The sequence below is a fragment of the Aspergillus eucalypticola genome, assembly GCF_003184535.1.
Source record: "Aspergillus eucalypticola CBS 122712 chromosome Unknown BO83scaffold_13, whole genome shotgun sequence".
Lineage (NCBI taxonomy): Eukaryota > Fungi > Ascomycota > Eurotiomycetes > Eurotiales > Aspergillaceae > Aspergillus > Aspergillus eucalypticola.
This window is the reverse complement of record NW_020290287.1, coordinates 304,137-329,769: the sequence shown is the minus strand read 5'-3', so window position 1 is coordinate 329,769 and position 25,633 is coordinate 304,137. Positions and strand designations below refer to the sequence as shown.

The 25,633-nt window shown below is 55.2% G+C and overlaps 8 protein-coding genes across 8 annotated transcripts; 4 read left to right on the top strand and 4 right to left on the bottom strand.

Moving 5' to 3' along the window:
* Nucleotides 1–1,245: 1,245 nt before the first annotated feature.
* BO83DRAFT_313264 (cell differentiation and development protein Fsr1) lies at nucleotides 1,246–3,926 on the top strand (the record flags this gene model as incomplete). The annotated part of the gene is made up of 4 exons (XM_025527551.1): nucleotides 1,246–1,357; nucleotides 1,426–1,704; nucleotides 1,769–3,610; nucleotides 3,667–3,926. 4 exons carry the CDS (start codon nucleotides 1,246–1,248, stop codon nucleotides 3,924–3,926), a joined length of 2,493 nt encoding a protein of 830 aa, XP_025387842.1.
* A 679-nt stretch (nucleotides 3,927–4,605) lies between these two features.
* Nucleotides 4,606–5,712, bottom strand: BO83DRAFT_338473 (uncharacterized protein). The gene is made up of 2 exons (XM_025528508.1): nucleotides 5,482–5,712; nucleotides 4,606–5,387 (listed from the first exon to the last, which is right to left on the bottom strand). Exons 1-2 carry the CDS (start codon nucleotides 5,590–5,592, stop codon nucleotides 4,806–4,808), a joined length of 693 nt encoding a protein of 230 aa, XP_025387841.1. The 5' UTR covers nucleotides 5,593–5,712; the 3' UTR covers nucleotides 4,606–4,805.
* Nucleotides 5,713–5,912: 200 nt separating this feature from the next.
* On the top strand, nucleotides 5,913–8,544 carry BO83DRAFT_378654 (rRNA (cytosine-C5-)-methyltransferase NOP2). Its single transcript, XM_025531311.1, has one exon. It carries the CDS (start codon nucleotides 5,925–5,927, stop codon nucleotides 8,217–8,219), a length of 2,295 nt encoding a protein of 764 aa, XP_025387840.1. The 5' UTR covers nucleotides 5,913–5,924; the 3' UTR covers nucleotides 8,220–8,544.
* Nucleotides 8,545–8,889: 345 nt separating this feature from the next.
* On the bottom strand, nucleotides 8,890–13,389 carry BO83DRAFT_361413 (putative MATH and UCH domain protein). The gene is made up of 4 exons (XM_025529455.1): nucleotides 12,674–13,389; nucleotides 10,515–12,608; nucleotides 9,714–10,464; nucleotides 8,890–9,657 (listed from the first exon to the last, which is right to left on the bottom strand). Exons 1-4 carry the CDS (start codon nucleotides 13,095–13,097, stop codon nucleotides 9,081–9,083), a joined length of 3,846 nt encoding a protein of 1,281 aa, XP_025387839.1. The 5' UTR covers nucleotides 13,098–13,389; the 3' UTR covers nucleotides 8,890–9,080.
* Nucleotides 13,390–14,455: 1,066 nt separating this feature from the next.
* BO83DRAFT_37299 (uncharacterized protein) lies at nucleotides 14,456–15,151 on the top strand. The gene has a single exon (XM_025530008.1). The coding sequence runs from the start codon at nucleotides 14,630–14,632 to the stop codon at nucleotides 15,020–15,022; it is 393 nt and encodes a 130-aa protein (XP_025387838.1). The 5' UTR covers nucleotides 14,456–14,629; the 3' UTR covers nucleotides 15,023–15,151.
* Nucleotides 15,152–15,281: 130 nt separating this feature from the next.
* On the bottom strand, nucleotides 15,282–16,487 carry BO83DRAFT_399055 (deoxyhypusine synthase; the record flags this gene model as incomplete). The annotated part of the gene is made up of 2 exons (XM_025533298.1): nucleotides 15,282–16,181; nucleotides 16,260–16,487. The coding sequence occupies 2 exons, from the start codon at nucleotides 16,485–16,487 to the stop codon at nucleotides 15,282–15,284; spliced, it is 1,128 nt and encodes a 375-aa protein (XP_025387837.1).
* Nucleotides 16,488–17,931: 1,444 nt separating this feature from the next.
* Nucleotides 17,932–18,332, bottom strand: BO83DRAFT_37282 (uncharacterized protein). The gene has a single exon (XM_025529996.1). The coding sequence runs from the start codon at nucleotides 18,227–18,229 to the stop codon at nucleotides 18,026–18,028; it is 204 nt and encodes a 67-aa protein (XP_025387836.1). The 5' UTR covers nucleotides 18,230–18,332; the 3' UTR covers nucleotides 17,932–18,025.
* A 102-nt stretch (nucleotides 18,333–18,434) lies between these two features.
* BO83DRAFT_399054 (MYB DNA-binding domain protein) lies at nucleotides 18,435–24,918 on the top strand (the record flags this gene model as incomplete). Its single annotated transcript, XM_025533297.1, has 2 exons — nucleotides 18,435–22,676; nucleotides 22,750–24,918. The coding sequence occupies 2 exons, from the start codon at nucleotides 18,435–18,437 to the stop codon at nucleotides 24,916–24,918; spliced, it is 6,411 nt and encodes a 2,136-aa protein (XP_025387835.1).
* Between the last annotated feature and the right edge of the window lie 715 nt (nucleotides 24,919–25,633).

The window sequence follows — 25,633 nt, the reverse complement described above, 5'->3', positions numbered from 1 at the left end:
TCCCCTGATCGGCATCTTATCTCCACGTGATGTGATGAGTGCAAGAGAGAGAGAGAGAGAGGTCTTGTAGTAAATGACACCAAGGGAATTGACTTCGTGACCACGTTAACAAAAAAAATCTCCCGTAGACAACACAGCAGAGGCACCAAAAGAAGGTTTCGGTATGTGGGCTGAATGAACAATTGCCCACAAGGCTCATGACAAGTGCCGTGCCACCCTGGCAGCATTCCGCCCGGCAATGGCTGGTTGAAACAAAAAGAAAAAGAAAAATAGAAAACCATAAAAATAGCGACACGTTGTGCTTACATGGCCCATCTACTAAGTTAAGGAAGTACTCAATCTGCCAGGCTAAAATCCAATTCGAGACCCGTCATTCCATCCTGATTGGTGGTTTAGACGGGATTGAGTGCCTGAGGTATTGAACTGGACGGAGTACTGTTGGATCTATCTATTATCATCTACTTAGCTGTTCAGCGCTACTAACTACTACTAACTAGTTACTAAGAAGTAAGTACTAAGCTGGAGTGGAGGTTGTCGTCAGGTACATGCGACAACCGGGACCTGATTAATTACTTTTCCCTCTCAACCTCAGATTTGCAATCTGTATGATACAAGGGTGAGAGAAAATCCATGCACGCCTTCATCTCTCACTGAAATGAAGTGAATGTGCAAGGCTATGCACTGACCCTGACCGCATCTTAGAAAGTGAAGAAGAGAGTAAAGTAAAATTGGGGGTTGGGAAGGCCAGCTCGCCCAGCGCTAAAAGCGGTTACGGCCGCGTGGGCGCCTAACAGAGCCAACGAAAGCTCAGCGGCGGCGGTGGCTTTCCCCGACCTCAACTGCGAGGAGGGAACGCGCACCCAGTCACTCCGATCGTCTCGGGGGCTCAAGCTTGCATCGCTGACCGTCTCCTTTCCCTCCCCTGCACGCTCCATTTCCGAGACCCAAAAAAACAAACGGGTCCTTTATTGCCCTCTAGAAAATTTATTCCCATTGTTTGTTTTTCCTCCCCTCGGCGTTGACACGGCCTGGAACTTCGCTTCCTGCCGTTGTCGCCCCGTTCCCTCCACCTGTGGGCTTACACGGAAGACAAACACTCGGCTGCGATTCAGAAGATCACCACACCTCGCCCTTTTCCATTGGGAAACAGCGCCTTCCTGATCCTACCTCTGGCGACCTCGTGAGCTACGCTGCTCGGTCGCTACGAATTCCACTCCTTTCATCCTCTCCCATTGTCGATTTTGCATGGCTTGGCAGTCTCCCTCGGCCATGGCTGGGGGCGGAGGGTACGTCGGCCCCGGGGGTGATGGGTCTTCTAACGGCGGGCATCCCCAGGGGACGGAGTACACCCTGCAAGGTGGGTACCGAGTGATAGATCTCGACGGTCGTGGAGAGAGGCTAATTGCTTTTTCGGTTCGTTTCTAGGTGTGATGCGCTTTCTGCAGACGGAGTGGCACCGCCACGAGCGTGACCGCAATGCCTGGGAGATCGAACGCGCGGAGATGAAGTCTCGCATCGGAAAGCTGGAGGGTGATGTTCGTACGAGTAAACGGTTACATGAATCATTGGGGAAGCACGTCAGGTTGCTCGAGGCCGCCTTGAAGAAGGAGCGCGAGAAGGTCAGGAAGCTCAGCAACAACGAGAAGGTTGAGGACACTAGGGATCCGAAAGAGATTGCCAAGGAAAGCATCAACTCTCTGAAAGGTGAGTCCATTATTGGTTTACGGAGTGGTGATGTTGTCGTATCGGTGTACTGATTGCTGTCTAGCCCAACGCCCCAAGCCTCATACGGGACCCAGCGAAGTCGATGTGAACCTTGAGAACGAACACGAATATCGCCAAGAGAACGAGCGGGAGAAGTCGCGATTGTACCTTTCGAAGTGCTCTCAGGAAGTTGCTTATCATGTCATTCCTTCGTCACACCCTCCTCCGGAACTCGGCGAGCAGGATCTCCCAAATCACATCTACGGCAACCAACAGCTGTCTCAGCAGAGCCTGGAGGAGGCATACCTCCAGCAGCAACGCCAGAAACAGCACCACCAGCAGCAGCAAGCACAAGCGAACGATGTGATGGCGCGAGAGGTGGCGCTTCAGAACCACCAGCCCGTCATCACACACTACGCAGATAACGCGGCCATGTCCCGCGCAGCACAAAATCAGTTTGGTTTCCCACCTGCGACCAGGGAAGCGATGGAGAGACGACCCCTCGAGCCACAACAAACCCCGCTTACCGCGATCGATAATAGAAAGCAGTCTCTCGGCAACTCGCTGATGGATGAGCGCGCCGGTCAGGGGGACCAGGCATATGATGGATATGGCTCACAATCGGCGGCCAAGGATGCCAAGCAACAGCGAATGGAAGAGCAAGGTGATGATGCAGATGGCTGGAACTTCGACGAGCCGGCCGAACCAGCACCGCAGGCGGAACAGGTACCACCGCACCGGCCTGATGTGGATGCTTTCCCGAATGCAAACTTTGTCAGTTCCAAGTCGCCGCAGCGGTCCGGATCTCTCTCGCATCGGCGGAAAAGTTCCGGCGCCAGAAGGAAGAGTGATGGTGCCGTTGACCTTGCGGCGGGCCCCAAGCCAGATCCGACCTTCAAGGTTCGGTTCGCCCTGCGCGGCCATTTGGATGTCGTCCGTTCGGTGATTTTCACGGGCGGCGGAAGCCCTTCGGAGCCGGAAATTTGTACATGCAGTGATGATGGAACGATCAAACGATGGATTATACCCGCCACTTATGGCACCTTTGGCGCAAGCTCGAGTGACCTGGACATTACCAGCTATTTCACTCACCGTGGACATGTGGGGGCTGTGACTGCGCTTGCGGCATGCTCTCCGCAGAACTTCTCCAATGGAGGCCGTGCGCTCGGGGACGGCTGGGTTTTCTCAGGTGGACAAGATACCAGCGTCCGAGTGTGGGAACGTGGACGAGTTGACCCGAAGGCGACTCTTGATGGCCACACGGACGCTGTCTGGGGTCTCTGTGTTCTACCTGGGACCGCAGGCTCTGTGTTAGGCGAGTCCAGCAGCCATTACGGTGGCCCCGATCGTATCCTACTCGCATCCGGTGGTGCGGACGGCCGTATCATCATATGGGCTGTTAGTGCGCCCCCGCAGCTTTCTTCCCCTCAAGCAGGGTCTCGACGCGCTGGTGGTAGCCGGAGAGCCAACTCGATCTCTTCCGGCTCCAACTTCCCCTCGTCACCGCAACCCAGCACGGCGACTACCACGCCATTCCACTACAGTATGGTTCGCCAGATTGTTCGGACCGAGTCTCCCTCCCCAACGTGCATTAGCCCGTTGTCGCTTGCAGGTATCAATTTTGTTGTGTCCTACACCGACGCCTCCATCCTTGTGTATGATACAAGGACTGGCGAGGAAATTGTGGGCATGGCGAGTCTGGAGACATACGATGGCACGCCTTCGACTGGCGTTAACTCTGTTGTCGCCACTACAGTCGGATTTGATGGTTCGGCAGGACTTGACCCCAGTCGGACAATGGGCGAAGAAGAGGTCGTCCATGGTGCGACTGGCTCCAGTGGTGTCGAAGGCGTAATCATTAGTGGATACGAAGACCGCTACATTCGCTTCTTCGATGCTAACAGCGGTATGTTTCACCAAGCTTCCTTTAGCTATTTGGTATACTAATAATCTGATGTTTAGGCCAATGCACATACACGATGTTGGCCCATCCATCGGCGATTGCCTCGCTTTCGCTATCCCCAGATGGACGTGAGCTAGTCTCTGCGGGTCATGACGCCAGCTTGCGGTTCTGGAACCTCGAGAAGCGGAGCTGCACTCAAGAAATCACGAGTCACCGGTTGATGCGTGGTGAAGGAGTGTGTGCCGCCGTCTGGAGCCGCGATGGCCGCTGGGTCGTCAGTGGAGGTGGTGATGGGGTTGTCAAGGTGTTCTCGAGATAGCGAGACCCCTTTGCTGATGTATGTTTCTTTCTTTCGACAGCTGATTCTTCCTTTTCCTACGGCATGTTCTTCGCACGCATGAGATGGATGAGCGCTTGGCCGATTCTCGAGCATTTGCAACGGTGTCAATCTACCTGGCATATGTTCCTTTCTACTCCTGTGGTTATAGTTTCTTTACTCTTCTACCCTTTTATTGACAATCAGCTGCTTTGCTCGCCCAGCCCTGCCTGATGGTACGAGCTTATGTTTTTCATACCTCTTTTTTTATTTCCTTAGCCCTGTCCTTGACTCACATACCCCACGCGGATTCGAAGGGGGGATATAATGTGTGCTTTTATACTCCGTGACGTTCAACCGCTGTCTACCACACGTCTGCAAGGTGTCTTTATAACACGACATTTTCGATACCAGTGAATTTCTTGGTGTGTTTCCATATGAATAGGATTTGCGGACCGTGTGGTCGCCTTTCTTGAATGTCTTGATATCCCTGGTCCCCAGTACACGGGGGTTGCTGTGGATGAACGCTGTATGATGATCTCCTTGCCCTGTCCTTTAGAGCCTTTCGCACCAGCCTGTACATTGCCTGATTTCTGCCCCAATTATTCTCGAACCCGTTTGCGAACTAGGGTACCTAAGCTTGAAGTTATAGATGTATTCCAAGTCGCTGAGCATTGGTCTACCCTTAACCTGTACAATATTCCACTCCACATATTCCACGCCAATGCAATCTCACACATAACAAAGTCACGCCACACATCCAAATCAATGTCAAATAATTCCATGACAAGGTATCATATTACATACAATACACACCTACCCACCATTAAGCACTGCACGCTCCCAACACATAAACCTAAATGATAATATTAAATAACAAACTCATTGCTTCTCCCAAGCCCCCTTAAACACCCCCCTCAACCTCCTCGCCTCCTCACTATCCTTCAACCTCTGCTCCAAGAACCCCTGCAAATCATCCCAAAACGCCTCCGTCCTCAACACCTCCTCCCCACTCGGCCCAACCGCCGCCTTAGGCACACCACCAGCAGCAGCAGCAGCAGTGGCAGCAGCATTCCCATCTCCCTCACCACCCTCCACAACCTTCGCCCCTCCCATAATCATCACCCCAAACTCCACCTCCTTGCCTCCCGCCAACATCTCCGGCTCATCAGCCAACAACTCCGCAATGGTCTTCCCCGTCACCGGCTTCCGCTTATACAGAATCTTGATTTTCTCCAATGACACCTTTCCGTCCTGTGCGTCAACCACCCGTTCCTGAACTGCGTCTTTGAGATCCTGCACTGAGGTCGTGGTGATGGGTGCGTTGGGCAAGGTGAATTCGAATGCGGGGTTGCGCGCGCTCTTCACGTGTACGGTTATGGATTTCGAGGAGCCCGGGGCTTGCGTCCGTTGCACTTTCTTGGGCATTTCGGGGTGCGGGGCGCTGAGGCGGGGGAGGAGGTACTGTTTGTTTTTATTGTTAGATTTAGGGGTTATGGGGGACCGAGTGGGAGGGTATAGGGAAGAAGGGAGGGGGTCCAGGATGGGATGGACGTACAGGGACGCGAGGTCCGACTCGCTCTTCGTCCAGAACATAGTCTGCTCGGAGCTTGATGGGGCGGGAGTCGAGCGATGAGAGGAAGGATTTGATGAAGGCGACTTCGGACATTTTGATGACTTTCTTTGCTGTTCGTGGGTGAGGTAGGTTGTATGTAGAGCGAGAGAAAGTGTATAGGTGGAGTAGATGAGATAGAGACAGTCAATATGGATGCGGCATGTGGTACTGCCATTACCCAATTGGGCGGTAGCTGAAGCCCATCCACTTTGACTGGATTACATGCCTCAGGCATTAAATAACAAAACACACCGCCTTGCGGGACTCTTTCTGCCGCGGCCAACCGCCCGCAGAAAAAAAAGTAACGAAAGAAAAAAGTTTGGATTCTCCGCTTCAGACTCCAGTTGTTCAACTTTCACCACCCTTTTTCCATTCACAATTTCACTATGGGTGTCGGTCGTCGTATGAAAAAGCAGGGCCCTCCGGCCCCGCTGGATGAGTCTAAGATCACCATTTACAAGAAGCGCAAGGCTGGTGAGCCCGAGTCGAAGCCCGAGACGGGAAAGAAGCGGAGAAGATCTGATGCCGATGAGGAGAAGGTCGCGAAGCCCGCTGGCAAGAAGAAGGCCAATGGCGCTGTTAATGGCAAGGCGACCAAGGCTGAGGTTAAGCCTAAGGCTGAATCCAAGCCCAAGGCTAAGGCCGTCGAGAAGAAGCCGCAGTTCATGGATTCCGACGATGAGGACGACGATGAGGAAATGTCTGGTATTGAGGAAATGGATGCCGATGAGTTCGACGATCTGGACGGCATCAGCGATGGCTCGATGGATAGCCAGGAGGAGGACAACGACTCGTTCGTCGATTCCGACGATGATGACCACCCTCGCGAAACCATGTTCTCCGACGACGACGACCTCTCCGACGCTGAAGAGAAGCTGACCGCCGCCAACATCGAGGGTTTGTCGCGCAAGCTGGACCTGCAGAGACAGGAGGAGGAGGAAGAGGCCGAGCGCGAAATGAAGGAATCCGCCATGCAGACCAACATCGCCGGTGACCGTCCCGATGTGTTTGGCGACGCCGAGGGCACTCAGCCCGGCCTGGCTCCCGATCTTCAGCTGCTCCGTACCAGAATCACCGACACTATCCGTATCCTGGGTGATTTGAAGACCCTCGGTGCCCCCGGCAAGTCTCGTACCGATTACACCGAGCTGCTCATCGCCGACATCTGCACCTACTACGGCTACACCCCCTACCTCGCCGAGAAGCTCTTCAACCTCTTCACCCCCATGGAAGCCTTCGCCTTCTTCGAAGCCAACGAAACCCCCCGTCCCGTCGTCATCCGTACAAACACCCTCCGCACCAACCGTCGTTCCCTCGCCCAGGCGCTCATCAACCGTGGTGTCGTGCTAGAGCCCGTCGGCAAGTGGTCCAAGGTCGGTCTCCAGGTCTTCGAATCCGCCGTTCCCCTTGGTGCCACCCCCGAATACCTGGCCGGTCACTACATCATCCAAGCCGCCTCTTCCTTCCTCCCCGTCATGGCCCTCGCCCCGCAACCCAACGAGCGTGTTCTCGATATGGCCTCCGCCCCCGGTGGTAAGACCACCTACATCTCCGCCCTGATGCGCAACACCGGCTGCGTCATTGCCAACGATGCCAGCAAGCCCCGTGCCAAGGGTCTGATCGGTAACATCCACCGTCTGGGCTGCAAGAACACCATCGTGACCAACATGGACGCCCGCACCGCCTTCCCCAAGGCCATGGGCGGGTTTGACCGTGTCCTCCTCGATGCCCCCTGCACCGGTACCGGTGTCATTTCCAAGGACCCGGGCGTCAAGACCTCCAAGAACGAGCGCGACTTCCTCGCCATCCCCCACATGCAGCGCCAGCTTCTCCTGGCCGCCATCGACTCCGTCGACCACTCCTCCAAGACCGGCGGCTACATCGTCTACTCCACCTGCAGTGTCACCGTCGAAGAGAACGAAGCCGTGGTGCAGTACGTCCTGCGTAAGCGCCCCAACGTCAAGCTCGTCGACACCGGCCTCGGCGACTTCGGTAGCCCCGGTATGACCAGCTACATGGGCAAGCACTTCGACCCCAAGATGACCCTCACGAGACGCTACTTCCCCCACCGCGAGAACGTCGACGGTTTCTTCGTCTGCAAGCTCAAGAAGACCGCCGCCTCCCCTACCCCCAAGCCTGGCGATGCCGCTGCCGCTACTTCTACCGAAGGCACCTCCGCCAAGAAGTCCAAGACCCCCTCTGTCGCCTCCACCACCACCGATGACGACGAACCCATCGACAAGACCCCCATCACCGACGAAGACGGCATGGTCATCGAAACCGAAGGCGGCAGCTTCGGTCCCTTCGAAGAGGACGAGGAAGACACTGCCCGTATCGCCCGCGCCGAGCGCAACCGTCTCCGTCGTAAGGGTCTGAACCCTAAGGCTGTTCTGAACAAGCCCGCCAAGACCAAGTCCAAGGACGAGTCCTCCGACTCTCCCGCTGCCGAGAAGAAGACCGAGGAAAAGAAGGAGAAGGAGACCCCCAAGAAGGAATCAAAGGAAGAGAAGCCCAAGCCCAAGCCCAAGACCGAGTCCTCCAAGCCCGCCAAAACCAAGACAGACACAGAACCCTCCACCACGACAAAGAAGCAGCAACAAAAACCCACCACCACCACCACTGCGCAAGAACCCACAGAGAAGAAGACGAAGAAGATCGCCAAGAAGACAAGCAAGAAATGAGTAACCAAATAAGTAACCCATTTTCTGCTTGCTCTCTTGATTGACTCTTCACTTCCCCTTCTTGTAATCTAACTCATGAGGTGACTCTTGTTGTTGTTGATGTTCATGGTTTGACATAAAAAAGCATTTATTTGTCTTGTCTTGTCTTGTCTTGTCTTGTCTTGTCTTGTCTTGTTGGTCTGTATGGGTGGCGCATGCATATGTTTCTCTCTATATTTCTCTTTTCTTTTTTTTTTATTTTGGTATGATGATGATGATGGTGGTAGATAGATAAATAGCTTCGTTCTACTTGGGCTGGGTGAATGAGTGAGTGAGTCGAGTCGAGTCAATAGATACCATTATTTTCTTCTTCTTTTATTTTGTTCATTCATGGTTGCTCAGTAGGATTGGATTGTAGTATGATTTTGGGTAGTGTAGATGGGTGGTAAGTAGGTAGGGATTACTAGGTTGTGTGCATTGGGGTAGGAATAGGGATGGGGTAGGGTTCATTGAGGCGATATTTGTACTAGTACTAGTAGTTGGGATGATGCCCTACTAGTAGCCGAAATATCGCTTTGATTATGGTGCTTTGGCTACAATATATTTACTGTGGGCCAGAAAGGTTGAACTGCAAATTCTTCAGATTGCTTAACTTTATGAAACTAAAACAAGTTGTATAATCAAGTCTAAACTCCAACTCTGCTGACAATATCGTGTCTAATATCAACCAAACCAATCACTCCGGTCTTTGCAACATCCTGGGTATGATGAATTCTTCAATGCAATACGAACTGAAACCAAATGCAGGGGGGAGGCCGCGTGTTTCTAATTCCCCATTTGCCCTGCAACAAAGTTCGGATGAGGGCAGGCAGCCCGGGCTCACTATGTGCGGTAGATCTTAACCACACTGACGATGTTCTTCCGGCAGATAGGACAGAGATCGACCTGGCGAGCGCAGGTCACGCAGGCACAAACATGCCCACAGTCATAAAACAAGGCGTCTTGTTCTTCCCCGTAACAGATCTGACACAGATCCATTTCTTCATCGGCTACCTCCCAGTAGCTGATGCCCTTGCCGTGACGTTTGCCGTCCTTGTACCCGCCGACATACTTGTTGCCTGTCTTGCGCTCCACGTACGTGCCCTGTCCGTGACAAATGCCGTCGAACCAGTCACCGTCGTACGTGTCACCGGTCGGATACTCCATAAAGCCGGTTCCATGGCGCTTGCCTAGCACGAAATCTCCGACGTAGGTTGCGGCAAGGTCAGAGATGTGCTTGCCCTTGCCGTGGAAGTGACCCTTATTGAACTCCCCACTGTAGTAGTCGTTCGTGAACGATGCATCAATGGTCTTGAAGCCAGTGAAGGCACGCGTGGGGTGGTTGCGAGAATCAGCCCACAGATAGCGGACTAGCTGATCGGGATTGCCGAAAAGTCCGGCCACGTTGAGCTGCAATCGTCTATAGAGGTAGGGGTTAGTCTGGGTGTAATGACACGATCATAAGGTTGCGCTTACCTGTCCTTGTTCAACTTGTCACCCACAATGAAGCAGGTACCGTCGGGAACATAAACCTCGAATGTCTCGCCCGAAGCCATGGTAGTCACGGTGGTTCCATCCACACGTTGCCAGATCTGGAAATCCTTCATTGGCGGGATCTTGAGATGTCTCCGGACGGCATTCTTGATGTTCTCTTCCTTCTTCGAGAAGAAGGATCCCACTGTGCGCAAGGCCTGCGCTTCCACATCGAACCTTTGGATGAAGTAGTACACGTGGTCTACTGGCTGGGGGACCTCCGGCTCGATTGACGGAGCAGGAATGTCCGCAGCTGTGCTAGCCTGAGTCTCAGGCTCAGCTGGTACCGCTTGACTAGGCTCCTGAGTGACCGGGGGAGCAGCTGCATCAGGGACTCGGTCGGTATCCATCTGCTGGAGATCTTCCGCGATAATGGCAGCAATCACTGCATCGTTCTCGGAGTCTCCAGTAGTAGGCGCCCCCGTGCCGCTCGAGTCCGTAGGCACAGGATCCTGAGGGACAATTTCGATGTGTGAAACATTCACAGCGTTGGTGATTGTCGCACCCCCAGTTGCACTGATGCGGTTCTCCGGTACAGTTCCCGATGAGCTCGCGCGGGCAGCTTCACCTTCGGGAAGAGGCAATCCATCTTCCGAGGATTCTGAACCGGCGCGTTCCACCACAGCTTCCTCAGGCTTGGCCTGAATCGAAATCGCCTGTGGTGGATCCGCTATGGCGAAAAACTTGGCGTTCTCTGCGGTGCATTAGTATCTTGTATAATACGTGGAGGAAAAAGGGACATACCATCAGAGACGACCTGCATCCAGAAACGGACCGTCTTCAGCGGAAAGTCCAAGGTGCTCGTCAGGTCGGAGATACGAGCAAATGCAAGGGTAGGCCCGAACTGGTCACGAGTGTGACCGATCTGCCACAGCCGGACATGCTCGGCACAAGTGCTCTCGCTAGACTTGGCAGATGCCCACATGGCAATCTTCTTTCGGAGATCAACATAGTTGGACGAGCGGGGCACAGTCAGATACATGACACCGTTTTCCGACTTGGCCTGTGACATCAAATCATACGTATCGAACAAGCTGCCCAATTGATCGTACTTCGGCAGCGAGTAGACCTCCACGTTGATCTCATCCTTGTCGCACTTGTCATCCAATTGCACCGGAGGGATGCCCGTTTCATAGTACTCTTTCAGACTCGCGGGCACGTCCCATGGACCTTGCGGGCCAGGCAAGAACTCCTGGACGACATCACTGCGGATGTACATCACGGCAATGGCAACATCATGGCCGGTCTTGTGGTCCACCTTCTGGGAGGCGTCCAGGCCGAGGTGAGGGCCCAAGGCGGTCTTCCGAGTCAGGCATTCGACACGGTTATCACTGCCATCATCGAAAGCAAGCCACCTGGTTCCAGGGCCTCCCGGTCGCAGAATGCTGAAGAATTTGCCAGACGTACGCCGGCCACGGTGAACGATGTAGCCATAGAGGACGTATTTGCCTTCCTGGCCATCCAGCAGCCATGGCGTCAAGTCCAGCTCCTCATCCAGATCAACTCGGTTGTAAAGCAAACGCCATTGCCGAGCAGCCTTGTCCAACTTCTGACGACCCAACTCCAAGTGAAGCACCGGGGGAAGTACCCAGCGTCCGGGCTTGGCACTCAAGTACCAGCTGAAGGCTTCACTGGTGGTCTCGACCTGGTCAGCCGGCACACAGATTCGGGAGTTGTAGTCCTTCGGGACAGTATTGATCACGTCCTGAGCCTGCGCTTCGCTGGGAAGCGACTCGATGGCCGGGCTGTCGAACAGCCTGGCCAATTCCTGCCCCGCGTCTGTGCCTGCTAGTTCGATTTCGAGCGTGCGGCGTAAGCGTTCCCAGAACTCGCACACATCGCCGGAGTATTCGTGCAGGTTACGCAAGGTCGAGGTGATCATGTCCGTATCCACATACTGCAGCGATTGGCCCCGGGAGCGCAGTTGCCACAGGAACTTTTGTAGTGCATCGCAGAGCGGCTTCGGCTTGACATCGCAGCTGGTCAGATGCTCCAAGACATTGGCCTTCTGGATGATCTTGCAGAAAGGCGCCAGATGCACCCAGGTAGCCAGCCCAGCCACGTCGGCACTGTGATTGATGACGGAGTCACCCAACGGCCGATAGCCCGTGAGACTCAGGCTGTCCCACGTCGGCTCGGTGTCACTGGCATGCCACCAGAGGGAGCGGGTGGGGTCGTCGACAATGCGGATATACGCATCGAACGCCAGGGTATCGTTGCGGAGAAGCGCCTGACGCTGGCCTCGCTGGCGGCGGTGGATCTGGTCCCAGGGACCGTGGAAGTTGGTCCAGCCCCAGTCCAGGTTGTGGGGGTTGAACTGATGGCACGAGGACTGCATCCAGCCCGTCCGCGGCTCCTCGGGGTTATACAGAATGACGCCAATTTGAGCCGAAACCCGCCAGGACTTGGTGCCGGTTGATTCTGCCTGATGAGCGGCAGCGGGGTACTGGGCCTTGAAAGCCTCCAACCAACTTGCGGAATCGTTGGTCTGAGCGAACTTCATGTCGACGTCCGGTGCATTGACATCCAGGGCTGCATCAGCCGGGCCGTGCATCACCTTGAACTCGGTCTCGGGCAGAGTCTTATCGGGCGGGGGCATGGTCGGAGAGCACTCGATGTAGATACTGAGCGAATTGACGTTGTTCCCCCGGGGGAAGAACTTGATGGTCCACCAATAACCACCCATGTATGCGGGCGGAGAACGCATGATCTTGACGCGGTTAGGGGCGTCTGGAGTGCCTCGCACGCCCTTGATCTTCCATGTCATGCGGGCCTTCTCCACCGGAAGGTATTCGGGATCATCCAGATCGGGGTGGAAGTTCTTCTCCCAGTAGTCATCTGATCTTGTCAGCTATCATACTTCTAGGCCAAGGCTCCGCCAGAAATTGCTTGTGTGAGCTTACACTCGTAGGCGCTGTAGTCGCCATCTGCCGCCGATTCAATTTCCTTCATTTCAGCCTCATCGGGGACCGATAGATCCTCCTCGATATCGGCCCAGTAGGCATGGTCCAGCTCCGGTTGGGGGGGCTGAATCACCGGAACGGGGTCTGCTTGCACCGGAGGCGGGATATCGACTCGAGGTGCCTCATCCTGGATCTCGACTGGGGGTGAATCCGATGAGGGGGGTTCTAAGGGAGTGCTTGTTGTGATGGGGTTTGTGGCAGATGCTGCCAAATCATCTGTAGCCGCCTCGATGGTGACAGTGGTTTCCCTGACCGACTCAGGGGCGACCTGAGTGCTGAGTGTGATGGGTGGTGGTTGTTGTTGTTGTTGCTGCTCTTGTGGCTGCTGCTCCACATTGGAACCAGAATCCGGAGAGGCATCCATTGTGGGGGTAGAAAGAAAGAAAGAAGAAAGCAGACAGACAACGAAGACGACGAACTTATCAGAGAAGACAACAATCACAGTTCAGATGAAAGGAGAGGATAGTTGCAAAACAGCAGCAAATAAGCCGACCAACGGATAGGCTGACAGAGCCGCAGGTGAGAGAGCCAATGAAGAGAGCAACACGAGTAGCCTTGACAGCCAGGCTCTGAATGCAAGTGAGAATTGATCTAGGCAAAACCACACATTCAGATGCTGCTCTGGAGGGGAAAAGAAGAAGAAGAAAAAAGAGAGAGATGAGAGTCCTCCTCACAATCAGCAAGGGAGGGTGGGGATGGAGGGGAAACAGGAACCCAAGGTGGCAGAAGAGAAAAAAAAAAAAAAAAAAATTAAAGACAAATCACACCAGAAGAGCAATAGCGAGCAATGACAAGCCAGCAGCACAAGCACGACAGCCCAACGAACAAGTAAGTTAACCAACGAAGCAATGAAAGTCTAGAAGGTCGGGCGATAAGAATAGGCAACTGGGCTTATCAACACCAGTAGACCGAGTCTAGTACTTTAGTGAGGGAAACTGGGGTAAGCCTAGGCCCAGAGCGGTAAACCCAAGGAACAATCGGCGAGGGTGGATAGAAGGGGGCCCATATAATATGAATATATATATATATATTGTATAGATCGGGCGGGAAGTGGGAGTGATAGAGAGGAAGATAAGGAAGAAGATGAGAAGTTGAGATGAGAAAGGAAGGAAAAAGAGATGGAGAGGGGAAGAAAGAAAGAAACTTCCTCGAAACGAAAGAAGAAAAGCAAAAAATATTGAGAGAAAAAAAGAAATAGAAGAATTGATGGGATTCGAAAAAAGAAAAGGAAAGCAGCATAGAAATGGGGAAAAAAGAAAGAAAAAGGATGAGGCGGCAATGCAGCCAGGACCAGATCACGGATCCTCACCGCTGGTTGGCATCCAATAATCCTCTGGCAGCTGCTGCTTGAGGGTCCGCAACCTGGACGGGGACTGGCCCAGCTTGTCCCTTCAAGTCTTGCCTTCTACCCCCCTGCAATCCACCCCCCCGATGGAACTGGAACTGGAACTTCTTTCTCGATTGCCACCCGGGTCCCATTTTCGGATCCGTCAGGTGGTGGTGGTGGTTATCGTCGTTCCAACTGCCCCCTTAGAGTATCTCTCTCCTCCCCCCCAAGTCCCAACGGATAAAAGAATTCGGGGTGGGAGAAATCCAATCTACTCCATACCAAGGAAAATGATATGATACGGCCTGCGATTCGACCGAGTGGCCGGACGGATCGACTGCGCGGGGCGTCGCATCCCTGCAGCCCAGAGAAAGACAGGAACTGACCTGTCATTAGTTCGCTTCAATCAATCAATCAATCCATCCTTCTTCGGAGCTCGTAATCTCATTAATCATTTGTATCACTCTATATCCATTATCCAAACAACAAGACAAAATCTAATCTATACCATACCTCCATACTAATCCCCCTCCATGTCAATTTTATCTTCCCCATGACAAGTCATATTCATGGCAATCGGTTTGTTGCATGGATTCCCCACCAACAAGTGGGTGGCAAGTCAAGTCGGAAGGATGAAACTTTCTTGCCATGAAAACCCCGTGCCGACCGCAATGATCGACCGGTGGAACGACCCCCGGCAATCCAACTCCATCCCAACTCTCTCCCTCCCCATGATTTGCCATCCACCATCGTTCGTCCTTCCAAACTTTGCCTCCGCCGAGGTTCCAAAGCTTGTGGGTTCCGGACTTCCGGCTCTTCAAGGAGGGCGGGCGGCTGCTCTTCTCCGTGCAGAATTCATCCCAGGGGGTGGCCCCTCTTGCGTGCTTTGTTTTGTCCTGTTCTTTTTTTGCTTTTCTTTTTTTTATTTTGAATCGGAACCAAGGCTCCGATTTGCCTCCTAACTCGAGGGGATGATGTGGGGCGCCTTTCGCGTGCCTGCCACGCCGGGGCCCGCCCCTGTCGCTGCCCCTCTGTTAACCAAACGGCCCGAGCTGTCGTGAAGGGGGGAAGCTCTCACGGTCGATAGACACAGCAGGCCTAGGACCAGTAATTAATCTTATCTCACCGAATTGATAGGAGGCATTGCGAGAGGTAGAGATACTGGCGTTTGACAGATAGCAGGAAGTACCCCTATTGGAGTGATGTACCTCGAACTCACACTCAGTTCTGAGACGGTTCACCGTTAAGGGTCGCCGGACTGGCTCGGGCAAACGAGGCCGCAACAATGAGCGGGAAGACCACTGTGGCTTCTGCATAGACCTTGACAGCCTTGGCGTCGGCTTTGATCTTACCCCAGCTGACGGCCTCATCCGGTCGGGCCCCCGCATCGCTGCCGTCAAACTCCTGCCCCGTATTGATGTACACGGCATGCTCGGCCCCGTTGCGCATCAGACAGGCGTTGGCAATGTGATGTTTAATGACACCGCCACCCAGAATGATCATGCCGGCCCGCGCGGCTCGGACAGCCATGGTGTTGATGCGGCGCACATCGTCCACAATGTCGACCCGCAGCCGTTGCGGAGACGAGCGGTAGGTGTGGAAGTAGAGCATATCGCCCAGGGAGCCGTCGGTGAGGGCGGGACAGAAGATCGGAATGTTGTTACGAGCAGCCCAGTATAGAACCGAGTCCTCGTGGTTGATCTCGCGGCCGAGGCGTTCAATGATCTTGCTGGGGGTCCAATGCAATTCGTCCTCCTCATCGCCAGTCTCCAGTGCCTTCTTCTTGGCAGCCTCCTGTTCCTCCAGCATCTTATCTAGGATGGGGATCAACCAGTCTTCGAATGCACAGTAGTTGCTGTTCGGGACGATGAGGTTGCCGATCCGGTTCAGTCCTTTGGCCCGCAGTCCAGCGCCTGGGGCAGTAAACGAGCCCATGTAGGTGGGAGCCAGGCATTTGATAAGATCTTCCTCGACACCGCCGGCCGTGGTGACAATAGCGGAGACGTGACGGTTGCGGACCAGGTAGCGGATGGTGTCTCGAAGGCCGGAGGAGATCAGGTTGGAGGTGTATCCGAGGAAGATGGTGGTTTTCTCGCCAGTCTCCGGATGACGGTAGGCTTGCTAGGTAGACGTATCAATTCACGGAATTAGCTACACTGCTAGGTCATTCAATGGCCGGGGAGAAGACAGGATGCGAACCATCTCGTTGACGATACGGGCGGCTTCAGCGACCGCACTGCCCTGGAACCCGGTGTATTTCATGTTGTCGACCATCTCGGCGACCGTGATATCCCGGCCTTGGAAACGGTCAAAGTCGACGCCGCTGACCTGCTGCGTCCCCTCAGGCACGGGCTCCGAGGCCACCAACACGGCATCGGTGACTGCAGAGGGAGGGGCATTGCCCGCGGCGGAGTCTTGTGCGGACATGGCTGTTGAGCAGAAAAGAAAATATAAACCACAATGCTGAAGTAATCAATAGCGTGAAGAGATGCCAAGTCTATCAGCCAAGCGGGGACCAGATTGATATAGGCGAGGAGTAAACCCGGGGCGCTCAAATGCGGGATGAATTGGATGATACTAATCCCCTCCGTCTTTTCTGGAAATTTTTCTGCAGGCGGCGGGATTGGCGGGGGTGTGACAGCCCGTTCGTGACACCCGCCATACTGATGCCCCAGGCACTCAGGCAGTCAGGCAGTAAGCTAGACCGAGCCATCGCCGGGAAATTCCCAGCGATCCTCCGTACACCAACTCGACACCTTTAAGCTAGTAAAGTATTGCCTGAGGCATGAACATCTAGGTTAGTCATCATTGATGGGGCCTTCCCGACAGGGCAAGAGATCCTCGCCTGAGGCATGCACGCCGGGGGAGGCGATCCAGAGTTATTTTTGAGTTCCCTTTAACTAGTCACACTAAGACCAGTCAGTCGTGGCCGAGGGAAAGTCCCTGGCCAACTAAACTCAGCCCATCCAACCATCCAACCGCTGCCCTTCACCAGGGATCCATCCATCGTCTCTGCCCCATTTCTCGTTCCTCCGTTTTTGTCTTTCAAGATCCTCTGCCTTCAAACCACCACCAAACTAACTCACTCACTCCCCCTCTCCCCCATTCTTCTCTTTCTCACCTTCAAATCGAAACATCCTCCCTTCACGTGCACATCATATACACACACTCACTCTTTTTTCTTCATCTCGACTCTCTTTGTATTATTCGAGTTAACAACTCGCGTCCCTACTTTATTCCCCCTCAGGCTGGTCCTCGACGTTTCTATTCGGCTCCGACTTCCGAGACACAGCAACGAACGGGTCTCGAATAATCCCAGAAGCAGATTTTCCCGTAACTGCTTGCAATTTGCGATTTTGCTGCCCGGCGTGGTCTCCTTGCAGGTCTACTTTGGGTTCACGGCTTGACACGTTGCTTAGGCTCCCAGGTGCGGAGATTTCTCCTTTAATTTCGCTATTTTGTTTTTCGCGCTTTCCAGTTTGATGCCCAGTTTTGGTTTTTACGTCTGTCATTACTACCCTCCCTCCTTTACTTGCGTTGGTCGTGGGCTGGGCTGGGCTAGTCGTCCGTGGGTGCAGGATCGTGCTTCACTTTTTGTCACCAGTCACTTTGTCCCGGAGACACGGGATCGGCCAGCATCGAACTTTCGGCGGCACGCCTCCTTCAATCCCCATTCCAAACACAAATGTCAAACCCTAGGAGAAAGGGCCCTGCTCCTCCTATTTTCTCTCTGGCGGACTGGGGTCAAATCCACCATGATCATGAACAGGTTCTGATCCTGTGACTTCCCTCGGACGATCGATCCACCTTGAAAAAAGCTCCCACAGGCGCTGGCAGTTCCGGGTGAAACAGGCCGCGCCAAGTGGCTGGCGCTAAGGTGATGGAATCCGTCAATCATGGCTGCAATCTTGCTTCAGTGCCAAATTGGGATCCGCAGTCCGATTTGGGCGCCACTCATTGGCTGCTTAGCTAAGCTTTGCCTGCCTGGCTGCCTGGCCCGTGCCCCTTCCATGCTTCCCTGCCGTCACGTGCTCTCCACTCCCCGTTCGCCGCCTTAGGCGCTTCTGACTGGCGCTGCTGCTGCGGCCGGCGGCTGTCTCGTCTCGTCTTGTCTTGCCTCTGCTAGGACCGCTCCGTCCCTTTGCTGGCGATTCTTCCCTGCCTACCATTCATTGCGCTCATTGTGTGACCTTTTCCCTTGGTTTTTTCTTTTCTTTTTTTCTATGTCTTTCTACTTCTCTTTTTATAATATTCACATCTACTTACCATTCACATCACCATCACGATCTCTTATCTCAAATTACCTTGCAACTAACCTGTGGCAGGCTCCCCTGCCAGGTTACTTTAGCTCACGCTCACTAGCATGACCTGGTGATGTCGTCCAGATACCCTCCATTGTCTGGGTTCAATTCCCGTGATCGTTCGCCCCAACGCTTCGGTGACCGTCGACCCCCTGTTGGCCCCCGTGGCACTGATGATGCGAATTTACCCCCGCTGGGCAGAGAACCCCCCCGGGGTCCCAAAGCCTTGATCGATCCCCCGCGAGGAGCCCCATTTGGTGGGCGTGGCAGAGGTTATCCGGGCCGTGGAGATTTTCGGGACCGGGACCGCGACGTACGAGATCGAGATCGCGAGCGTGATCGCGACTTTCGAGATATTCGGGATGGACCACCGCCCTTTCGCCGAGATCTCGACCGGGACCGAGACTGGGGCCGCCGTGACCGCGACTTCGATCCCCGTGAGTCGCGTATCGGCTTTGGCCGTGGCCGCTCGCGCTCCCCGCCGCCTCCCCGCGACTTTCGCGATATGAGAGAACCCCTCGGACGAGATGCAGATATGATTCGAATGCGACGGGGCTCCCGAGACAGCATGATCTCGGTATCATCCGCAGTGCCGGATGTCCCGTCCAGTGGCGGTCATCATCCCCGCAGTGGCCCGCCCATGCGTGGACGGGGCCGAGGTGAATGGGACTCGGGACGTGGTCGTGGCCGAATGCCGTACCTGGACGATCGAGACTCCTTCAGACGCCGAAGTCGATCACGAGACGCCCGCTGGGACCGGGAGCGCGAACGCGAGAGGGACCGCGACCGGGAAAGGGATCGGGAGCGTGAACGAGACCGGATCTTAGATCGCGAGCGGGACCGTGATCGTGATCGGGACCGCGACCGGGTGATCCTCGATCGTGATCGCGATCCTGAGCGGCGCGAGCGCGACAGGGAACGGGAGCTCGAACGACGGGAAAGGTTCGAACGGCGGGAGGAGGTGGACCGTCGGGTTGAACGCGATGACCGTGACCGACCCGGCGACCATTGGAAGCGCGATCGTCCTCCCAGTCGCGCCGAGAATCGAATTCCGAGCAGCTCAACAGTGTCGTCGGTGACTGGGCCAACTGTCCTCCCGGTTCCCGGTCTGCCTGAACGGCTTCCAGACCATCCACCCGCAGAGCCCCCTCGTAAGCCCTCAGGAGGAGAGGCACGTCGTGATTCGCAACGCATGGACCGCATTGAACGTATTGAACGCATCGAGCGCATCGAACCACCGGCGCCTCTCCCGGAGCAGCCAGCGAAAGACTTAGTTCCTCCTCCCGTGAAACGATCCCCGCCCCCCGCTGCTCCCCAGGTGCCAGCATTCGGTTCCGTCACCGCGCCCCTTCCCGAAATTTCTGCCGAGAAGCCCGAGAAGCCTGAGAAGCAGGACAAGCAGGACAAGTCGGAGAAGCCAGAGAAGCCAGAAAAGCTTGAGAAGCCTGACAAGGTCGAGAAATCCGAAAAACTGGAGAAACCCCCGGTAGATTCGACATCAACAGCCGCCGCAGCAGCTACGAAGTCGGAGAAGGAACGACATGAGCTTCCGCCAAAAGCACCAATGCACCCACCGACCGCGCCCAAAGCGGAGCGAGGTCCTCCCCAACAGCCGCTGGAGCAAAGGGTTCGACGCGATGATACGCGCCGTGAAGAAACGCCTGATATCCCGCCGAAGCCTGAGCCGGCTACCCGTCCCCCGAAGCCGCATGTCCCAGCAGCAGCCGGCGGGCCGAAGCCGACAGATATCTCACCTCCTACTGCTCCCGCGGCGATGGTTCAGAAAGATGCACCAGGCGCTCACGAAACACCGTCTCCAAGAAAGCTAGGGCCCACAATAACCTCCCCAGAACTTGGACGGAGGCCATCGGCCGCAGGGTCAGCCACTTCCCCGGTTCCGCACACTTCACCTCGGATGCCTACATCGAGTATTCCTACCGGACCCCGTGCGCTTCAGCAACGCCCGTCAATCTCTCGTGGCTCCTCGAAAGCTATGAAACAATGGGTGCGTGCGGGATTCCCCGGCGCACCCTCTGGTCCAAGTGCTGCACCATCATCAAAGCGCGATTCCATCGATGGAAAAGAGCGAAGTCTGTCTCTTAGTGAAGACCACAAGCTCGAGTCGCACAGCCAGGCCGATGAGTCTGTCAACGGACTCGAGGCGGGTGAGATTGTCGGCGAAGATGAACCGGTAGAATCAAAGCCCCCAAAGCCCGCGGTGTCGTTTGAGTCGGCCATGGATGTGGATATGCCCGAAATTGTCGCGAAAACACCAGCTGCTGAAGAGAAGCCTGCGGAGAAGGAAGTGCCCAAGGAGGCGCCCAGTGAGGCACCGAAGGAAGCACCGAAGGAAGCACCTAAAGAAGAATTGCAGGAAGCACCCAAAGAGGCACCCAAGGATCAGAGCACCGTCGTCATACCGGATTTTGGACGTTCAAGCGATGAAGAAGAGGACGAGAATGTTGTGTTTACACAAGACTATCTAGAAGAACGGAAGCGGATTTTCGAAAAGGATATGAATGCTCTCCGTGCCGAGCTGCCGCCCCCACCATTGGAAGACCCCAATATCGTGGCGCTACTTATGCGCATCCAGTATTTGGGGATTATTGCCCATGACCAGGTTCCTGAAAAGGCATCCACACCTCCAGTGTTAGCTAAGGATACCAAGATAGCCAAGGAGGAACCATCGGCACCCGAGATGGAAAGTGAGCCGAATGGCAAGGCTGAAGAACACGAGCCACCAGCAAAGGTGGTTTTGGATTCTGTTCCTGCGGCCGATGCACTTACTCTCGAGAGTCTGCCGTTTTTGAACTCTGGCCCACCCACACCGTTATCGGACTTGGAGGTTTACCAGGAGAATGCGGCCACTCATGAACGGCTGAAGGACACCTTCCGCGACATCATCATGAAACGTCGCAAGGACGTGGCGCGGAAGAATGCCGAGTTGAGATTGGATTACCTTTCCTACTACAAGCCTTGGAGGCTGAATGTGTGGGAGTTGGACCATGCGAAGGAAAAGACTTCGGGTAGTCCCGGGCCCACAACACCACCTGCTGCCCCAGCCACGGCGACGCCTACACCTACGGTGGAAAGCGGAAGACGGTACAAGGGCAATAGCGAACTGGACTTCCAAAATGCCCTGCGCGCCTCTGAGATTTCTGCCCAAGAAGAACTGGAGAGGCGTCGCGGCAACAAGGCTACTGCGCAGCCGGACCTCGCCCGCGAGGCTGTGATTCCTGAGATGCTTGAGCCCCCAGAGGTGAAGGCAGGCATCTACAAAGACACCAACAACATCATTGACCCAGATCAGGCCATGGATGTCTTTGGGTTCCTGCCGCCTCGGAATGATTTCAGCAAAGAAGAGCACGAGATCTTTACCGACGCGTTCATGGCACATCCGAAGAAATGGGGCAAGATTGCAGAATCGCTTCCAGGACGGGACTTCCAGCAGTGTATCATCCACTACTACTTGACCAAAGAAGAGATCAAGTACAAGGCCAAACTCAACAAACGGTGGAGTCGTCGTGGGCGTGCCCGGCGATCTGCTCGACCCAAGTCCAATGCGCTTATGGCTGACCTGGGTGTTGTCAAACCGGACTATGAAGGCGAAGAGGAGCCCGCTCCAGTCACCGATACGGGCCGCCCTCGACGTGCCGCTGCCCCAACGTTCGGAGACTCGTCTGCCGATACGGACAACAACGGCCGCCGTGGGAATGCCTCCAAGGATGGCGAGCAAGCAGAGAAGCCCAGTCGACGTGGACCTCGAAGCGGTACAGGCACGCGAGGTGGCCGACGAGGGAAGGCTGCCCAACAGCAAGCGCAGCAGCAGCAGCAGCAGCAGCAGCAACAACAACAACAACAACAATTGCAGCAACAGCAGCAGCAACAGCAGCAGCAACAGCAAACACCACAGCCCACCCCCTCTGAGCAATCTCTCCAGAGCACGCCTGTTCCAGTGGCTGCCGCTGCCGTCACTCCTGCACCAAAGGTGGAGACTACGGAGCCATCCATGGATGGAGCCACCGAAGCCCCGATCGTGCGGCCCAAGGAGCCGCAAGAGCGAGAGGTTAACGATGTGCCACCGCGCGCCAGGTCTGGTCGGGGACGTCCGAAGGAGGGCGTGTATGTCTTCGAATCCACTGAACAGGAGGCTCCAGCACCTGCCCGGCAGCCCGAGGTAGGCGGCTACGGGTCTCTGCAGCCGACGAGTTACTGGTCGGTGCCTGAACAGCGCGATTTTCCTTTGCTGCTGGCGCACTTTGGTCGTGACTTTGAGGGTATATCCAACTTCATGAAGACGAAAACCACAGTCATGGTATGTTCTTCCCCTTCCTCACGCCCGCACCTTCCTGAATCATCTAGGCTATCAGCAACTAACTTTCAAGTAGGTCAAGAATTACTTTCAGCGCCGCATTGACTCGGGCCAGAAAGATTTCGAAGATATCGTTGCCGATGCAGAGGGCAAGAAAGCTCGTGGTGAGCCTACAGGTCCATTGCCCGTTCCTAACTTCGCCTCTAAGCGGCGTTATGAAGCTACACCATCTTCTATCATTATGCCTCGGCCTCTCGCCCCGCACACTGATACTGCGCCGGATACAGATGATAGCCGTTTGGGATCCAAGGGCAAACCCGCCAGTTCAACCCCCCAGCAGGCGCCTCTGCAGGCTCGCGCAGGCCAAGAGAAAGAGCGAAATGTCTCGAGATACCCACCGCTTGCGCAAGCCGCTAGTGCTCCAATGGCAAGCGGCCCCATGCTTAGTGAGGATCCTGCTCGGGTCATGAGCTCTCAGGCACCCTTGCCATCGCGAATGCAGGGACCCCGACTGGGGTATTTTGCCGAAGAACGACGAGAAGTCCCAGCAACCGTGCGAGCTGCCACACGGCCCCAGGAAGCCCCCATGTCCGTGCGACAAACTCCGGTTTCCGCATCCGAGATGGCGCGGCTGGAACCTCTCCATGGCCAAGGGTTCCGACCCGCCAGCGTGGACGTGCACCGGTCACCATTGCTTCCGGCACAATCGGCGTTGCCAGGCTCGCAGCAGGCATATCTCCAACCTCAGCATCAACCTTCCTTGATGCCTACAGGATCCCACTCCCGTCAGCACAGCCTCACGAAAACGCCCAGCTCCCCGGCGCAACCGCTGCAGCGGCCGGAGCCGGAAATATCGCCTGTTCGACGTGATTCTATGTCGCAGCGGCCTTATTTCGCAATGCCAGGGCACGTTGGCATTCCTCAGTCCACCCCAATCTTGTCACCACCCAAGGAGCTGTCCCGACCTGGACCGCCTCCTGCGGAGCCGCCTGAGGCCCCTCGCGTGCCGGCGAAGCGGTCGAACATCATGAGCATCCTGAATGACGAGCCGGAAGAACCTCAGCCGCGCAAACGGTTCGCTGGCGACCCGTCGTCTTCGACACCCGCAGGGCATACTGGGTCACCCACTCGGCCTGTCTACGGTGGGATGCAGTCACTCCCGCAACAGCCACCCCCACGTCAAGAGGAGACTGTTATGTCCTCTCAGCAGAGAGCCCCAGCCTACGGTCCTCCAAGCCAGTATTTGCCGCCATCACGCGCCTACGCAGACTACCAGTCCTACAGTTCTGTTCCAGGAGGCTCCGCAGCGCCTGCGAATAACGATTGGATGGCCCGGTTTGACCCTCGCGGACAGCCACCCCCACAACCACCGCAGGCTCCGTCACAATCGAGTAGCCGTCCTACCACCACGCTTGCCTCTCAGCCACCCTACTCCCCCTTTACGTCCACCCAATCTTTATCTAATCCTTCCTTGCCGAACCTCACCGCTCCATCTCCTGTCCCAACTCCTGCATCAGTGACTGCGCAGCGCCCAGCGTATCATGGATCCGCATATGCTCCTTCACCGGTGTCTCACGCACAGGCTACTGCGTCGTCCCGCGAACTGGCAGCACAAAGCCAGATGTATCGCCAGAGCATCGGTTCACCCACCCAGCGTACCAGCAGCCTCGCTTATGGTACCCGTCAAGGTCCGCCAACGCCGATACAGTCTCCTGCGAATCTGCTGGGGATGGGATCGCGACAGCCACCAGGCACGGTATCGTACGCCTCGCCCGCGCCAGCCACGCCTGGATCCAGCCATATGTCTGCGCAACAACATGCGGCGCACCAGTCATATCAGCAGCACGTGCAGACCATGGTCAGTGGGGCTCATCAGCAAGCCGCGCACCGCCAGACGCTTGGATTGGCTAGTGGGCCGTACGGTCACAACACTCCACCCCCGCAAGCATCGGTCTCCCGGGCAGCGGGCTTGCCTGGACCGGGGCCGCAGTCGATGTCGATGGGTCGCTCCTACACACCCCCAGCAATCTTGCAGCCAAGTCCTGGCGGAGGGCTGAGCTATGCGCCCAGTGGACCTGCGGCCGTTGGGTCGATGCACCCCCTTCAAGCACGACCCGGGGGACCTGGAACGCTTGTGGAGGCGGCGCCGGGAGGTCACCCTACGCCAGGCCACCACCGAGTGTACAGTCAAGGGTCTAATGCTGGGCCATTGCCTGGGCCAATGTCACAGCACCCACCTCGATAGACTTGGGAGAGGGAGGCGTTGATAATTTCATCTTCTGATTACATTGTCGCTGCACAGTCACCGCCATCTCTGTCTATACTGTGGGAGTGTGGTGTGTATTATTCTTAGAGCCATCTTTTGTTCTCATTCTTCTTCGATTTTTCACTTTTGAATCCTGGTTGGATTGTTCGGCCTGGGCCGCATCTTATGAATAATGTACAGTAGACGATTCGATGGATGGCAATAGTGAAAAGCATGAGACAGCGGATGAAAGAATTAATTGAAGATATCTTGTAGCTATTCTAGATTGGACTTTGTAGGTCAATGCTGAGATACAAAGTGGATCCTTAGAACTGAAACGGCCGCTGGCGCTTGGCTAGCGGGAGCTGACGCACGCCGTGTCGTGGCATGTAGCACCCCATAGTGAAAGATCCAATAAGACGGCTGGAGCGCTGTAAGCGAGGAGATCTAGCGCTGGAACCCAATATGACGCGTGAGCTAAGCTGAAGACTTGCGTAGTATCGAGTCAGCCTTATAGTGTAGATATATTGAGTAGCAATAGGGAGTACTCTGAGTATTAGTAGTATTAATATGTGGAATATATCCAATCTCATCTTTAGTAGTGTACACACTATATTTCCACTCTCTGATAAATCCAGAATTCTATTATCATGATGTTATCCTCATCATACTACTACCCCCATGAACAGAGGATATATTATATCCCTCAATACTA

Excerpts from the sequence above, each read along its gene's own strand:
- BO83DRAFT_338473 (XM_025528508.1), bottom strand. The coding sequence starts at position 5,592 with ATGTCCGAAGTCGCCTTCATCAAATCCTTCCTCTCATCGCTCGACTCC. Across the intron at positions 5,388-5,481 it reads GAGTCGGACCTCGCGTCCCT|TACCTCCTCCCCCGCCTCAG; the intron begins GTACGTCCATCC and ends AAAAACAAACAG.
- BO83DRAFT_378654 (XM_025531311.1), top strand. The coding sequence starts at position 5,925 with ATGGGTGTCGGTCGTCGTATGAAAAAGCAGGGCCCTCCGGCCCCGCTG.
- BO83DRAFT_361413 (XM_025529455.1), bottom strand. The coding sequence starts at position 13,097 with ATGGATGCCTCTCCGGATTCTGGTTCCAATGTGGAGCAGCAGCCACAA. Across the intron at positions 12,609-12,673 it reads CGACTACAGCGCCTACGAGT|ATGACTACTGGGAGAAGAAC; the intron begins GTAAGCTCACAC and ends TGACAAGATCAG. Across the intron at positions 9,658-9,713 it reads GACAAGTTGAACAAGGACAG|ACGATTGCAGCTCAACGTGG; the intron begins GTAAGCGCAACC and ends CTACCTCTATAG.
- BO83DRAFT_37299 (XM_025530008.1), top strand. The coding sequence starts at position 14,630 with ATGGCAATCGGTTTGTTGCATGGATTCCCCACCAACAAGTGGGTGGCA.
- BO83DRAFT_37282 (XM_025529996.1), bottom strand. The coding sequence starts at position 18,229 with ATGGTAGGCAGGGAAGAATCGCCAGCAAAGGGACGGAGCGGTCCTAGC.